General features: G+C 56.4%; 1 protein-coding gene across 2 annotated transcripts in view; it reads left to right on the top strand.

The window, feature by feature from the left end:
* The window catches only part of SMOX (spermine oxidase), a 34,441-nt gene extending 33,627 nt beyond the window's left edge, over positions 1-814 (top strand). Inside the window, exon 8 of one of the 2 annotated variants that reach the window (XM_062203910.1) lies at positions 311-814. In XM_062203910.1, coding sequence (XP_062059894.1) covers positions 311-448 — 138 coding nt within the window. In that variant the 3' untranslated portion in view covers positions 449-814. The remainder of the gene's footprint in view (positions 1-310) is intronic. The other variant, XM_062203909.1, reaches the window with a different exon arrangement.
* Positions 815-13,193: the final 12,379 nt, after the last annotated feature.

Here is a 13,193-nt window from a genome sequence, read left to right as displayed (position 1 = left end):
AGGTAGATGGGATGTACCCATTTGACAGATGAGAAAACCAAAGCTTAGGGAGGCTCAGCCACTTGCCCTGAGTTCACTGCTAAGAGGCCGAAGGATCCTTAGAGACTGCAGAGCCAGGACTTCTAACAGCCCCAGGACAGCAAAAACAGAAGCCTGGATGACCAGGGAAGACACAGGGGAAAGTGGCCGATGGGACAGGCAACTCCTCCTCCTGCGGAAGCAGCAATACCTGCATCTGATGTGGGTGGGGGCTCCCGGGGCAGCCAGGGGTGCTGCTGCTCTGCCCTCATCTCCGCTTCTCCCTGCCCAGCCCATGCAGGTGCTGTTCTCCGGGGAGGCCACCCACCGCAAGTACTACTCCACCACCCACGGTGCTCTGCTCTCCGGCCAGCGCGAGGCCGCCCGCCTCATCGAGATGTACCGAGACCTCTTCCAGCAGGGGCCCTGAGGGCTGGCCTCGCGGGGCAGCATCCCGTGAGCAGCCACTGGCTGACTCGTGACTGCCGTGGGCTCCCGGCTCCCTCATCCTCTGTAGAGTGGATTTTTATCTCTTGTAGACTCTGACACCCTGACCGGCTCCAGACCTGGCCCTGTAGCTTTCCCTCCCTCCAGGCCGGGCTGTGACCAGGTGTGTCCTGTGGATCGCCCTCTGTGCTTTGACCACTGCTCCCTCCCCACCCCTGCCCCCTTGTTCTTGCAAGTGCCTTCAATACTTTGCATTTTGGGATAATAAACGAGGCGACCCTTCCCGTGCGCCTCAGCTTCTCTCTTCTGTTTGCATCAACCTGTGTGTGTGTGTGTGTGTCTTTAAATCACACCCCTAGGAGCAGGCATGGTGGGGGGGTGGCATGGAAAGGGTGTCCCCTCACCCCCACCTATCTCTGGCTGTCGCCTTCATGTCGCTCCCGCCCAGCCCTGCCCCTTCTGGAAGGCCTGGGTCTGCCTGCTGGTCCCTGGCCGGACTGTACCACTGGCCTCCCTGAGTGGGGGAGCTTCCGTAGAGGAGGACCGGGCTGAGGCTGCCTCCAAGCTCGGAGGGACTCATTAGTGGGCAGTGTCACCTGGCCGCAGGTGGGGAGGCTGGCCCTGGGCGGGGCTGCTTTTGAGCCTCTGAGGAGGTAAGTGGTTTGGCCATCTTCTAGGCAGGGGTGCGGGGGAGAGGGTTCTCCTAAGAGTAGCCCCCGCCGTGTTCCCAGGAGCTGACGCCAGCTGCAGGGGTGGGTGTGGGAGCAGAGGCTGCTGCTTTGTTGAGTGGAAGGTGATGTGATGTCGGCATCCTGAGTCCTGGCTGCTCTGCTTCCCATCCAACTCCCTGCTGATGGGCCTGGGCAAGCAGCCGAAGGTGGGTCAAGCATCTGGGCTCCTGCCACCCAATGGAGTTCCTGGCTCCTGGCTTCAGTGAGCTATGTCACCAGGGACGAACGCCCTTCAACTGTGGAGTGGATGGGGAGGTTGTAGGCACTGGCACAACAGAGCACAACGTGGCAATCCAGGCTGAGCGGTCCGATTGGAAAATCTAAAATCAGCAGTGCTCCGAAACCTGAAACTTTCTGAGCATCAGCCAGAGGCCACCGGGGAAGATTCCACACCAGGAGACTGTGGTGCACAGGATTAACATGCTGGATAAAGTCATCGTTCAGCTCTCCCTGTCTGTAAGGTGTATGTGAAACATAAGTGAATTTCGTGTTTAGACTTGGGTCCCCTTCCCAATCCCCCAAAGAGCCTGAAGTCTGAAACACTTCCCGGGCATTTGGACGAGGGATACTCAACCTATGGAGTAAAATGTACATGTATTTTTAATAACGTGGGTTAATCTCAAAACACTATGTTGAATGAGAGAGGCCAAACACAAGACTATAGAATGTATGGTTGCTAGCTTTGCATGAAGTTCAGTACTCTTACCAAACTCTGCAGTTAGAAACGGAGTTGGGGGGACTGGCAGGGAGGGGGGTGGTGGAACATTCTGGGGCTACATGAATGTTCTGTGTCTTTTAAAAAATTATTTATTTTTAGATTTATTTATTTATTTGAAAGGCAGAGAGAGAGAGAGAGAGAGAGAGAGAGAGAGAGGTCTTCCATCCACTGGTTTACTCCCCAGATGGTTGCAATGGCTGGAGCTGCACCGATCTGAAGCCAGGAGCCAGGAGCTTCTTCTGGGTCTCCCACATGGGTGCAGGGGCCCAAGGAGTTGGTTTATCTTCTACTGCTTTCCCAGGCCATAGCAGAGAGCTGGATTGGAAGTGGAGTAGCCAGGACTCGAACCAGTGCCCATATGGGATGCTGACACTGCAGGCGGTGGCTTTACCCACTATGCCACAGAGCCGGCCCTCTGTTCCTTGTCTTGACCTGAGTGGTGGCTGCATGAATGTGTACAAGGGGATTTCAAAAAGCTACTGGAAAACAGAATTGAAAGAGATTAGGGGCCAGTGTTGTGGCACAGCGGGTTACACCATGGTCTGTGACACTGATGTCTCAAACCCAAGTGCCAGTTTGAGTCCCAGCTGCCCTGCTTCTGATTCACCCCCCCCGGGAAGGCTGTGAAAGTGGGCCAAGAATGGGGGCCCCGCCACCCTGTGGGAGACCAGGACAGAGTTCCTGGCTCCTGGCTGTGGTGACGCCGGGAGGAGGGAAGCAGCAGATGGGAGATTGTGTGTGTGTGTTTGTGTGTGTTCCTCTTCCTCTCACTCTTTCAAATAAATGAATCTTTAAGAGAATTCATTTGGGTCCTTCCTTTTTCTTTTGGAAATCCATGCATATGAGAGGTCTTCAAAAAGTTGCTGGAAAATGTGTATGGTGAGAAAAACTGTGCATGAATTTCAAGGTTTGCGGATCAAAAGAACCTTGTCTTTTTTTTTTTTTAAGATTTATTTATTTACTTGAAAATCAGAATTACACAGAGAGAGAAGGAGAGGCAGAGAGAGAGAGAGAGAGAGAGAGAGAGAGAGAGAGAGAGAGAGGTCTTCCATCCGCTGGTTCACTCCCCAATTGACTGCAACAGCCAGAGCTGCGCTGATCTGAAGCCAGGAGCCAGGAGCTTCTTCCAGGTCTCCCATGCGGGTTCAGGGCCCCAAGCACTTGGGTCATCTTCCACTGCTTCCCCAGGCCACAGCAGAGAGCTGGATCTGAAATGGAGCAGCCTGGACTCTAACTGGCGCCCATATGGGATGCTGGCACTGCAGGTGGTGGCTTTACCTGCTATGTCACAGCACCGGCCCCAAGAACCTTGTCTTTCAACTGAACTTCGCCATGGGCTTTTTTATGGTCCCCTCATACGTAGGCAAAAATGCATTGAGGTATACGCTGCAGATTCACGCACCTTTCTGCGTGTGTGACTTAATTGAAACAGTCTAAAAACGCCACCCCGCCCCCGCCCCCAGCCCTCAACAGCTGTGCTGGCCCAGCTCATTTCCCCTGATGCTGCGACCTCCCCTCCTGAGAGCAGCTAAAGGGGGGAGGGACCTGCCTCTGTCCCACTGGCTGCCCCCGGGGTAAGGACTGGCCTGGAGTTCCTAGAGGGCGTCACCATTCACCAGATCAGTGCCTGTGTCCCTGGGTAACTCTTTGCCCCTGGAGCCACGTGAGAGAGCTAGGGGGTTTTCACAGCAGAGGAGGTAGAGGTTTCCAGAATGTGTGCAGCTGTGCAGCGCCATGTGCACAGCTTGCAGATGTGAGCTCAGTAGGGAGCGTACCTGCCAGGGACCCTGGGGATACCCAGCTAGGGGCAGGTGCAGGAGGGGTGACCCTGGGGTCTACCAAAGCAGTCAACCCCCACCCCCACCCAGTGTGCTCTCTGCATCACATCATTGCAGAATGGCACAAGCACTTAGGGATTACAGCGCCAAGAGACAGATTCAAGGCGGATGAACAAGGAACTATTCAGAAGGGAGGCGAGACAAGATGTGCCAGGAACGCAGGATGAGGTTCCCTGCCGCGACTAAGTTTCTGAAGCAGGCTTGGCGTTGACTGAACTCCACAGGGCTCTGCAGGGTGGCAAATGTGGGAAGCTTGGGCCAACACCCGTGGCCACAGTTGCTCTCTCACTGCCACCGCCTGATTGGAGTTTACGTAGCAAGTTCTCCCCTGCAGGGGGTTCTGTGTAGAATCGGGGCGGATGGTGTCTTGAGCTACAGGCACAGTCAGGCACTGAGCTGTGATTTGATGGAAGCCTCAGCCGCCTTCCTCCAAGAGCCTGGGGTGCGGTGGGACAAAGGAGCAGTGTGTTACCGCCCACGGGAGCCACCTGCAGTGTCTGCTCCACCCCCAAGCGAGTGTAGGAGGGAAGCTCCTGTGGCTGGACTCGCCCTGCTCCTCGGGCAGCCCCAGGGTGCAGAGCAAGGCCGGCTGCTGCTCCGTCCATGTCTAATTGACGGTCTCCCAGACTTAATGGTAGAGTTTCAGGGCCTGTGTTTTCCCCTAATAAGCAGCTGGGCTGTGAGTTGAGCCGTCTCCTGATTTGTGTACAGCAGTCAAACCACCCACACGCGGGAGGAGTCACTGCCCTCCTGTGGTGACCCGGGCATCTCACCTCATACCTCCTATGTATTCAGCATAGGAGGGAAGGGGTTGGGCACCACCCTGCCACACTGGAGACAGCCGACTACGAAAGCGCTGTTCGGCACCTGTTCTGCAGGTGTGTTCAGACCCGGATCTCCCCCGTGGAGGGCGAAGTTCATGCTTATTTTTGCAGACTCAGGGATTTTTTTAAATTAAAAATATTTATTTACTTGAGAGAGACTCAGTCTGGGCGACTCAGTCTGGGTCTCCCATGTGGGTGGCAGGGACCCAGTGACTTGAGACAGAGCCTGCTGCCTAAGCGTTAGCAGAAATAGGAGTCAGGGCTGGAGCTGGGGCTCAAACTTGGGTCCTTTGATGTGGGAGGTTTTAATCACCAGCCCCACGCTGGCTCCTAAGCTATTTTTGAGGGGTGTTTTTGTGAACCCAGGGAATTGGAGCTCATCTTTGATCCTGAGTATGATAGTGGATCTGCCCAATTGGGTGCCCCCCTCTCCATTTCATCCCATACCTAACCGTTCCTTTATGTCTCAGATCTGTGGGGCACACAGGGTCCCACCGTCACACCCCATCTCCAGTTCACAGCCACGGGGCCCCTGTGTCGTATACCTCCTCACCTGTGGGCTCCTCAGTGTCCTCTCCAGCTGCATGGGCCCTTGGCTCCCCTTCTTTTGCTTAGTGTGGGCTGGGCGTCGGTCATCTGTGACCCATCCTAATTAAATCAGTTCCAGAAGAGGGGCTTCAGCTCTGGTCTCTGATTTTACTTGATCTCTTTCCAATATCCCCGACTATCTTGCTTCTACTCAGGTAAAGCCAGATAATGCAATCCCTATCAAGAATCACACCATGGCTCTGTGTGGACCAGCGACAGTGGCCCCTGGAGAAAAACAGAGATGCACCTGCTATCCAAAATAAAGCGAGGAGAAGCAAACCAAATAACCTAACCTAAGGGTCTTTCCATGCTCTTAACATGTCCAACGCACAACTCTCTATTAGCTCCCTCCCAAGTCTGATCTACCCCAGCCCTCCCCCGCCATGACTAAGTGGTATCACCCTTGACTCCGGGCAAACCCCTGAGTCATCACCCACTCCTTGTCTGCCACACTCCACATCTGATCATCAAATGTGCCATCAGCGATCTCGTGGGCTTGACCTACAAAACAGCCCTGGATATACTCACCTCTGACCTCTCCTCCTACCGCCCCGCTGCCATGGTGACCCTTCTTCCATGCCTGGCCTTTCAACCTGTTCTCAGCACACAGCTGCCAGTGGGAGCCTTTCAAAAGTGTGGGTCCAGCCATGCCACCTCCTGGTCTCCAATGACAGCCATCCCACGACTCCCTGTGCTCTCACCTCCTGCCCCTGCCCCCTCCCCTTGGCCCTGGCTGTTCTCTCTGGAATGTCTCCCTCCTCCCTCCCAGATATTTGCAAGGCTCTTGCCTCACTGCTTTCAGATCTGTCACTTCCCTGGGCAGCCATTTCGGAGCCGTCTCCTGCCTGTTCACAACCATTCTCTTTCCATGATGTGATTATTATCATTTGCTTATTTGTGTGTTCGTCTATCCACCCCTCTGCCCACTAGAATGTACCTTCCCCCAACATAGTGCCAGGCATAAATAGTAGATTATCAATAAATATTTGCAGAATGAACGCGCTCGACAAAGAAGCCAAAATAAATGGTGCCAACCCAGAGATGCACCCTCAGTGATGCCTGGCAACCCCCGCGCGGCTTCCCTGGTCAGCTGCTCCGTGCCCCAACCCCGCCCCTCACTGGCCCCAGGTATCAGGGTCTCCTGCTTCACAGGCAACATGGGAACCACACGACCAGTCCCGTTCCGTGGGAGGCGACGCTTTCCTCTCCGCCTGTGCGCCCCCTGTCCCAGATGCACTGACCGTGCCACGTCCTGTCTGCTCTACGCGCCCACCCACATCGCAAAGCTCTGCCCACCACCCGCCTTCCTCCAGCTGTGTTCTCTACACTCGCTGTCCCCGTGTCCTCATGACCCTCACCCTAGCGGTCACTGGTGGGATTCTCAGGTTGCCCAGGAAAAGGTGGTGAGCAGCTCTCGCCGCCAGTCTGGGGCGGACCGGCGTCCTCTGGCGCCATCTGCTGGCCATACAGAAATACTACTGACTTGCGGCACTTGGTGCCCATCTGCCATTGTGTGTTTGAACTTTTCTGGGTTCAAACAAGCCAGCAAACACACGCAAACCACCTTACAGCGCAGGACGTGCCTTTAGCTAATACAGAATGAATTAAAAAAATAAGATTATAGCTTCTTCTGCAATATCTCCTTCCTTCCTTTCCCCACCAGTTCTGTGCTCTGGGTTGTAGCATGCCCAGTGTGGGACAGTCCTCCAAGTGGCCTTGGATCTACTCTGCTCCCCCCTTTCTCATTGTAGGTTTCTTTTTTCCAAGTTTCTTTTAAAAATATTTAATTATTTATTTGGAAGGCAGAGTGAGAGAGGGTGGGGGGAAGGAGAAGAGAGAGAAAGGAGAGAGAGAGAGAGAGATTTTTCGTTTCATATCCTGATTCACTCTCCAGTGTTGCAATGGCTGGGGCTGGGCCAGGACAAAGCCAGGATCCCAGAGCTCCATCTGAGTGTCCCACATGGGTGGCAGGGACTCAAGCACCCAGGTGCGTTAGCAGGGAGTTGGATTGGAAGTGGAGCAGCCAGGCCTTGAAGCAGCACTCTGATATGGGATGCTGGCATCACAAGTGGAGACTTCACCTGCTACGCTGCAGTGTCGGCTCCATTGTTGCACCTGCTATCCCCCCAATCTGGAATGTTCTTCCCCAGAGACTTGTATGGCTTGCTCTCTTACCACAAGACCAGCTCTAACACTGCAATCTCCCCTATCCCCAACAATTTCCCTTAGGCTTATCACCATCTAACCTACCATTTATTTTGTTTATCTTGTCTGTTGCCTGGCAGTGGTGTCCTGGTGTCCTGGAACAAGAACTCCATGAAGGCAGAGCTCTTTTTCCCTTCTGTGCATGTGTGTGTCCCCACCTACCAGGTACACAGTAGGTGCTCAGTACATAGCATCAAATGTGTGCATTACTCAGTGACCTCACCGGGCTGGCCGTTTGCTGCTATTTGGAGGACGCTGACCGGTTCAGTGGCATCAGCAGGCACCTAGGCCCCACCTGTGCAGGTGCAGGTCATGGCTAAGGTCAGGGGGACACTACCTGTCTAGTCTGGATGAGGCCCATGCATCCCACACTTGGGGGCTTGTCCACGAGGGGTGACCGCAGGTGTCCCCTTGACCTTCAAAATGAAAGTTCTCAACTTGTCTTCCGAGGACTCCACTCTGAGACGGGCTCATGAGGGATGGAATCAGAGACAAGCACAGGAACTTGAAAGCACAGTGCAAGACAGAAGGGGAGGCAGGAGTTAGCCTGATGGGATGCTGGACAGAGGCAGGTGTGCGGAAGGCGGGAACTTGGCCAGAGATGGAGCCGTGTGCTTAGTGTGCTAAGCAAATAGCCCTGTCCATTACGCCCTGGCCTGGCCTTCGAGCTCACCAAGTGGCTTCCAGACCACAGTTCAGCTCCCCGTCAGGTTCACGTACTATCACGAGGACGTTGGCTTGCGTGGTCATTAAGTTCTATCTCCCCTTGCAAATTGGCCTGCTGGCCCTGGGCTTTCGAATGTGACTCCCTAGCAAGCCGGGCAGTCTATGGCAGCTTACTTGAGACCTGCTTTCCAGACCAGCACCTTGCAAATAAAACCCACTGAGACTCTGAGCCCTAGCAAGCCAAATACTTCCTGGTGTTCCCCTTTCCTGTCCACAGGCCTCTTGCAAAATCCTGCATGAGGAGGTGTGGATCAGGTCTGTCTGCCAAGGGTTCGTGTTGGGAGCTTTGCCGCCAGTGTGGAGGCGTGGGAGGTGGTGGGGCCTCGCCCACAGGAAGTTCGAACGACCGGCCCCTCCCACTCGCCCTGGCTTCCAGTCTCACCACCGATCTCCCCATTGCCATCCTCCAAGTGGCCTCGTGAGGGCTGGCACTGTGATGATGGGACCTCAAGCGTCCCAAACTGTGAACTAAGGAAACCTCTCTCTTGTATAAGCACCCAGCCTCAGGCATGTCACCATAGTGATAGAAAATGGACCAATCCACTAGACATTCGGTCAGCTTGGGAAGGTGTAGCCCCTTTGTGCCAGGATCCTGGTGAGGGGTGAGGAGCTCTGCTTATGCTGCTTGTCGGCCGGATCTCGGATCCCAGCTGGAGGTGTGTTAATTTGCAGCAGACACCCAGGGCTGCCTGCCCACTTTCCACTCTCTGCTTCTTTTTGCCGCTAGAATCGTGATTTTGTTCAGGATGGCACTGAGCCCACAGGAGGCTATGGTCCTTCTTGCCCTAAAGCAGAGCCCAGCAGGCCTCTCCAGTACCAAACAGGAGAGCAGAGTAGGCTCTGTGGACAAAGAGGCGAGCCTGAGGAGACCAGGTAGTGGCTCTGAGATGTTACTCTTTGGACTTTCCCTCCTACCCACGCAAAGATGGCAAGTGCATTCTTGGTGTGTGGGCCGTACCTAATCAGACAGGGTGGGGGGTGGGGTGGGCTGAACTTGGGCCACAGTTTTTGGGTCCCTGCTCTAAAGCCATCACACCAGTCCTCCACAGAGGGTGCGTACGTGACCTAGGGGTGCTGGGGAAGGGGTGGTTCCAGGCAAGCATTTGCCATTTCGATAGAAGGAGACAGACGCTGCAGCCCGATCCCTCTCTTGTTCTTTGCCTTGGACAAGAGTGTGCATTATGGAGGCGCTGATCATTCTGGGACAGCCAAGAGGACAAAACCAACACTCACAAGATCGTGAAGCAGAGCGAAAGAGCCTGGGTCTCGGTGGGCAGCAGCAGCAGCCCTCCTACCCTGAAACTCCTCAGGAGGGCCAGAGTGACGGCCAGGTCTCCGTGACTGCCGGTCAGCTCCCTGGTAGCTTGCAGCTGTGTTCTTAGCTGATGCAGCGTGTTCGAGACGTCAACCATCACACCTGCCCCCCGGACAGACGCTGGTGCCCCCACAGCAGTGTTTGTGCCACGTGACCCACCCCACTCCCATTTGCTGGCCCCCACCGTTCAGACCTGACCCAACGTTAGCCAATCCACTGGCTGCCCAGTGACCCAGGACCTCTGGGCGGGTGGGGGCGGGTGGGACCCATCTGATTCTCCCTCTCAGTGACCGAGGTCCTTCTTCGGTTTCTGGTGGGACACAGATCGGCAGAGTCCTGGGCAATGGTGAGTCCCGGAAGCAGCCCCCACATGGGTGGGTGGCAGCCGCGATGCCTGCACAAACTTCCCAGGCAGCCGTGCCTGGGGCTCCCTGCTCTGAGAGCCCTGCCTGCCGCAGCCCCGGTGCCGGTGCCGGGTTTTCCTGGATTCCAAACGTACTCGGCTGTTTCTGCTCAGTTACGCTCAGAGCAGAGCAGGGGCAGAACGTGTGCCGGGGTCCTGTTCAGCATTTCCCTGTTTCCCTGCTCCCCTCAAAGGGCAAGGGTGGCGGAGAGAAAAGAAAGGTGAGCCCCACCCCACAGGAGGGCTGAGCAAAGGCCCCCTCCCCCAGCCCCTCTCCCCAGCACCACCTGGAAGCCCGAGAGCTGTTCCAGGCGGAGAGACTGTGGGACCGACTTTGCCTTTGCAAGCATCTGGTTTTGTGCTTTCCTGGAGCCACAAGGGGCGGGGGGAGAGGAAATTCTTTCCAAGTGGCCGTGAACAAGTAACCCCCTGGGGGTGTCAGAGGGTGGGAACAGAAACCGGGTCAGGAGGGCTCTGAGGAGTGGAACCCTGACAGGTCACTGAGGGGAGCGCGACCCAGGTCCCCAGCCCTGCCCGAGGATCTGTCAGCACCCGAAACAGGAGGCACCAGGCTGACACGTGGCTGGAGGAGCCTGCAGGGGCTGTGCTCCGGGTGGGAGGCTGGGTGGTCTGGAGGTCCTGTAGAAGGCCCTGGGGCACGGCATGACCTCCGTCAGTGGGTCTAGCTCACCAGGACCTGGGTGCCAGCTCCCAGGGGGGCTGCCCAGGGCTCAAGTGGGGGCTGAACACTTGTGCAGGGTGTCTCTGGAGGATGAGGACGGCTCCAGAAGTCACAGAGTGCAGAGGCTGGGCCAGCAGGTGAGTGGGGCATGCATCTGGGGTGTCTGGGGGGCCCCCTGGGGGCCAGGCTAACACAGACATGTGCAGCCAGAGCCAGTCCCTCGGAGTCACTTGTGCACAAGTGGCCACCAGGAGGACGGGGGGCAGATGAGATGACGGGGCCCTGAGGAAGGGAGGAGTGGGACCCTGGGGGACCCCGAGGGGCTGGGAGAGGGACGTGTGGTGGGATAGGAGAGGGCTCCACAGTGCACAACAGACCCCCAGGGTGGGAACCGAACATTCCAGGAAGCAAGAGGTGGCCGTCAGTACCACCATTCTGCAGAGACAGAGGGGAGGGGACCAGGGAAATAGAGGGTCCCAGGGGACTTGCAGAAGTGGCCCGGGGTCCCAGGGTGTGGGAAGCAGGGCATGGTGGGCAGCGGGAGCCCAGCTCCGGAGGGCAGGCAGACTGGAGCCGCAGTGCTTGAGTGGGAAGTGGGAACCAGGCTTCCTAACAGGTGGCATTTGGATGGATGCCAGGGTCCTCGCTTGCTTCTGTCCCTATCACATCTTACCAACTCCTTCAGGCCTCACTCCCCCCCGCCCCACCCCTGAGGCCCGTGCAAAGGAGTTCCTACTCCCTGTTTATTGCAGCCCCCAGGGACCGTGTAACCAGATGCATGGACTGAGTGTGGAGATGGGGAGCCAAGAGTGGGGACGTGGGGGTGCGGGGGCACCTGAGGACCCAGGAAATGGCGCAGGGCATGCACTTCCTCCAGATGGCCCCCAAATTACTTGCAAAAGCCTCCCTTCTCCCTCCAGGCTTTTTGGCCCCTCTATGATCCTTTGCCATGACCAAGACCAGGGTCAGCAGCACAGGGCTATATTGATGAGAACAAGGTCCCCAGGTGTGCCTGCTGGGACTGGGTCTCTCTGGGGGGCTCTGCACCCTCTTGCACCTCCCATAAGCTCGGTAATCAGTGTGGGGGCGAGGAGGGTACAGGAGGAAGCAGTCATGTGCAGAGGGTCCCTGTACCTGGAGGCTTGAACGTCACACATGTTTTGTGTATGGATACTTATGCCTGGAGCAAGTCCTGAGAAGACCCCTGTCTTCCCACCTGCTGTGTCGGCCTGCAAGGCAGGCCAGGGAGGTCCCCAAATCCTCCCAGTGAAGGCTTCTGCCCACTCTGCTCCCTTGGCCTCACTGTGGATCTCCTGTGGGCTCCACGGCCCCAGCATGTGGGAGCCAGCATGGGTCCACTTCAGAGACCCTCTCAACTCCACACCTGCTATGAGACTCTCTCAACTCCACACCTGTTGTGAACAGGTCTGGTTCAGCCCTGCCCCGGGAGGCCAGTGTGCAGCCCTTTGACACCAGGCCCTGCCCCCTCTGATAGGACCAGGGACCCTTACCTTTGTGAGAGGACACTACAGACTGTCCCCAACTTCCGTGGGGGAGGGGGGGCAATGTGTGCACACTGGCGCCCTCTTTGGGGCGTGCAGCATGTTACCCACATGAACTGCCCTTCCTGTGCCCTGGGGGCAGCCTGGCCTGCACACCTGGACCCAGGGGGTGAAATGCCTGCTTCCATGCCCTGGTATCGCCTGCCTTTTTAACCCTGTAAAACTGGGGAGACAAAGTTGAAATTGTGACACCCTTTCTAACAGGCTACCTCACCAGTACTGAATGGGAGCTTTTGGCTCAGTGTACTGGTCCATACTGGCCCCAGCAGGGGGCTCTCCCAGTTTTAGAACCTCCCCCCCCAGGAACCCCAGGGTGCTGCGTAGCCAGCTCTCCCTCCCAGGTTACTCGGGGCCTCAGTCATTGTTCCCAGGCAGCTTGAACATAGCTGAGGGCTCCTTAAGACCCAAGTACCTTCAACACCGCGGGCCTAGGACAGTTTGTTCAGAGCTAACAGGCATGGTTCCCAAGCAGGGGTCTTGTCCTAGCCAGGCGCACCTGCCCCTTTGGGCTTGGGTATCTTTTCCAGTGAAGCTGCAAGCACTTACAAGGCGTGGGGAGCCTTTTGTCTGCAGGGGGGCCCTTTGGATATTTATAACCTCATTCGCGGACCATACAAAATTGTCAACTTAAAAATTAGCCTGTAATCCTCCACCTTGCAGTGCCGGCACACCGGGTTCTAGTTCCGGTCGGGGCGCCAGATTCTATCCCGGTTGCCCCTCTTCCAGGCCAGCTCTCTGCTATGGTCCGGGAAGGCAGTGGAGGATGGCCCAAGTCCTTGGGCCCTGCACCCGCATGGGAGACCAGGAAAAACACCTGGCTCCTGGCTTTGAATCAGCATGATGCGCCAGCCGCGGCCGCCATTGGAGGGTGAACCAACGGCAAAAAGGAAGACCTTTCTCTCTGTCTCTCTCTCTCACTATCCACTCTGCCTGTGGGGGAAAAAAAAAATGAGCCTGTTACAGATTTACTGAATTCTGCCTGTGGTTGCCTTGGCAGGGCTGGACCAGATGATTTTGTGGGGCTTTATTCAGCCTGTGGGCCGGACACTCCCCACTCCCGAATAGATGCATCTGGCGAGACTGACCGGAGGACATTCGTGCTTATGACCGCTGTTTGTCTCCCAGGACGAATCATG

The sequence above is a fragment of the Lepus europaeus genome, chromosome 10, assembly GCF_033115175.1.
Source record: "Lepus europaeus isolate LE1 chromosome 10, mLepTim1.pri, whole genome shotgun sequence".
Classification (NCBI taxonomy): Eukaryota; Metazoa; Chordata; class Mammalia; order Lagomorpha; family Leporidae; genus Lepus; species Lepus europaeus.
This window is presented reverse-complemented; position numbering and strand designations above follow the sequence as displayed.